At 28.0% G+C, this 3,048-nt stretch overlaps 1 protein-coding gene across 1 annotated transcript in view; it reads right to left on the reverse strand.

Annotated features, from left to right (window-relative positions):
• LOC106460561 (furin-like protease 2) overlaps nt 1–3,039 on the reverse strand; it is a 112,277-nt gene extending 109,238 nt beyond the window's left edge. The window contains exons 1-3 of the mRNA XM_013920278.2: nt 2,648–3,039; nt 1,486–1,522; nt 154–458 (exon numbers count right to left, since the gene is read on the reverse strand). Of these exons, the coding sequence (XP_013775732.1) occupies nt 154–444 (291 nt within the window). The 5' untranslated portion in view covers nt 445–458; nt 1,486–1,522; nt 2,648–3,039. The remainder of the gene's footprint in view (nt 1–153; nt 459–1,485; nt 1,523–2,647) is intronic.
• Between the last annotated feature and the right edge of the window lie 9 nt (nt 3,040–3,048).

Below are 3,048 nucleotides of genomic sequence, written 5' to 3' on the forward strand. Positions count from 1 at the left end.
AATCAAGAAAGAACTTGTATCGCTGAAGATCCTCAGAAAGAATTTCTACAGGAAACAAACAAACAAGCAGATACGTAACAATATAAATATAGAAATGACTATCATTTCACATCAAGTATGCATGTAGATATTTTGTATTCTCTAACTACTCACTTGTCCTTTATTTATAAATCCATGTTCTTCTGCTACAGTATCAGCTACATCAACTCCGCCTGGTATCAGAACAGCAAAATGGTTTGTGTAAATTGTTTTTTCACTCTGATGATCACCATTACAAGACTGCACAGTCATCAAGGAGCACAATAACAAAAATAAAACTGTATGGATTGAAAGACTTTTCAAATAAATCTTCATGTTTTGCTTCATATTAGACAATTTTACAAACTCATATTTTTGGAAATGTTTTTCAGTCCACAATGGACACACTTCAAAATAATACATCATTTGATAAAGTAGATCTGAAAGAGAATAATAACAAAATAAATAATGTATGCTTATTGCTATCATAAAAGCTAAAGAATACTGTATTAATCTAATATCTAAAATTCACTGTTAAAAAAAATAACAGTTTAACATCTCACTAGAAATCTAATTCCAAATACATTTATAGTTATATTGTTTACTCTTGTGATAATTGATGCCATTTTTTTAAGAAAATGTATTCAAGAAATTACATTTCAAAAATTCCATTAGTAACGAGTATAATTTAATGTTAACTCGATCCTAAAGTGAAAGATTTACATTTCTGTATGTCAAACACCACTAAGATGAATTACTTGCATTCTTTTAGATAATTTTCATGTCATTTTGAATTCCACTTCATTTTTATGCACTCTCCTGTATGCTCTGTATAATATAACATATACAGACAAACAAGGGGCCACCTGGTCCTTCAGGGTTGTCCCTGAACACCCACCCTTGAGAAAAGTAAAAATTTAAACCCACCCTATATTTTCAAAAAATCATCTATTCCCCTTTTAACATTTGAATTAAAAGCAAGTTATTTATCAATTAATTTTTTATACTTCCCAGCTGTTCAACATCACCTTTCAATTCATTAGCTCAAATAATTTGTCTCAAGACCCCAAAATTGTATTCCTGAAAACTACAAACTAAAATTACAGTTATATTTTCTCAACATAGAGTCAAACCTAATTATGCAATATTCACACTTCACCAAATGTTCCCCAACTAATTTTTTGCATCAGTGGTTAATAAATTATTAATTTCATCTCCTCATCAGTATAGAAAACTAGCCTAAATCATTTCAAGAAACCTCTTTCCCTTACTATCTATCTTCAATCAATATGTTAAAAGTCATTTATATAAATAATAAAACAATGGTTCCAAAAAACAACCTCTTCAGTCATCACATTATCCCAATGGTAAAATGTCATTTATCATTTAATCTTTGATTTCTAACACAAAACAAATATCTTAATGAACTCCAAATCTTCACAGCAATTTCATAAGAAACCAACTTACTAATTAACTTCGTGTGCACAACTCCATCAAAGGCTTTCTAAGGATAAGAATACACAATATCAACTGAACTGCTCTCATCCAAATAAAAATTAAAATTATAACATAAAAAAAATATATTATTCTTACAAAATAAAATAGCTTTATATACTAATCTATGGCTTTGACTTGTGTTTAATTAAACTCTTCTATCTTATGTATAACATACCTGCAGTATATATACATTATAAATTTCATATGCCTTGCTATCAGACTTTAATATCCATTTGAAACATTAGTGTATTATCAACATTACAAACATAGCATGATTTGAGATTTAAGAATAAATATTTTTTGAATGCTTCTAAGCATAGACTGTTGTTAAAATTTTAGAACTTTAGTGTTAGTAAAAGCTTAAACTTAGTTATATTACCAATGACAGAAATACCAAAAATATTTAACCACATACCTATATTTTACTATTCTATTAAACCCGGAAATGTAAGAAATTTACAATTCATTTATAATCAATTATAAAACCAAGAGATAACTTAATATTTTTATTCAGTTCTATTGATACGAGTATGTATGTATAACTTTTGCATTTCATTTTCACTTTTAGCACTCTACTTAGTGCTTTTCTAGTTTTATCACATTCTATTGTAATTCATATATCAAAAAACAAAAACCTGATCCATTTTACTAAGTGACTTTTTCTTAAAATAACAGTATTTAAACTAGTGTACTGTATAGCCTATAATTATAAAGTATAAACCTAGAATTTGATACTGATTACTATGCTAATACTTTACTAATTTTGTTACAATAAATTCATATAATTTTATAATTATTAATGTACGTTATTACTATTAGTATTAGAGTTTCTAAGTTCTAATTCATATTATTTTAATACACTTTAAACAGAAACATTTGAGTTAGGGAAGTTCAAACTTAGGCCTAACTAAATTAATAATGCCAATTTTAAATTAATATTTTTTAATTGCTTAATTTAAAATTGAATTGTGCCTTGGCAAAGGCTGGCATAAACTAATATTAATAAAGCCTAATTGGATTTGGACTTGGAGTACCAATCAACTATTCGACTTTCCCCTTTTTTAAAATGTTTAATAACATCTAAATAGTAAAACAAGGTATAACTTTCTATTCTCTATATATATATACTGACCCAGTAATTAAACCTCGACTTCGACGAACGTATTATGTGCCTCAAGAAAGTGTGTGACACAAACACTGTACTAAAATATTCGGTAGTTCTTATCAATTCGTAACTACTGAAGTAGTCTTAATATTGTGCTTAACTTAAGGTAACCTAGGTAGAAACTCATACATCATCCACGAGTACAAGGTAAGTGGCAAAGTTCACATATTTATCAAAACTGAGAATGCTAGATTAAAATCCTCCATTGTTGCGAATGTGACTTGTCCTAAAGAAAAAATACAATAGTCAAAACAGATATTCACAGAATAAAATGTCAAGTCCACATATACAATATTACAGCTTGCACTCATCAATCTTATGATCGCTAGACTGTGCATTCTCTCCTCCATACGAATAGTGCAAACATT

This window comes from Limulus polyphemus, unplaced genomic scaffold (genome assembly GCF_000517525.1).
Source record: "Limulus polyphemus unplaced genomic scaffold, Limulus_polyphemus-2.1.2 Scaffold795, whole genome shotgun sequence".
Lineage (NCBI taxonomy): Eukaryota > Metazoa > Arthropoda > Merostomata > Xiphosura > Limulidae > Limulus > Limulus polyphemus.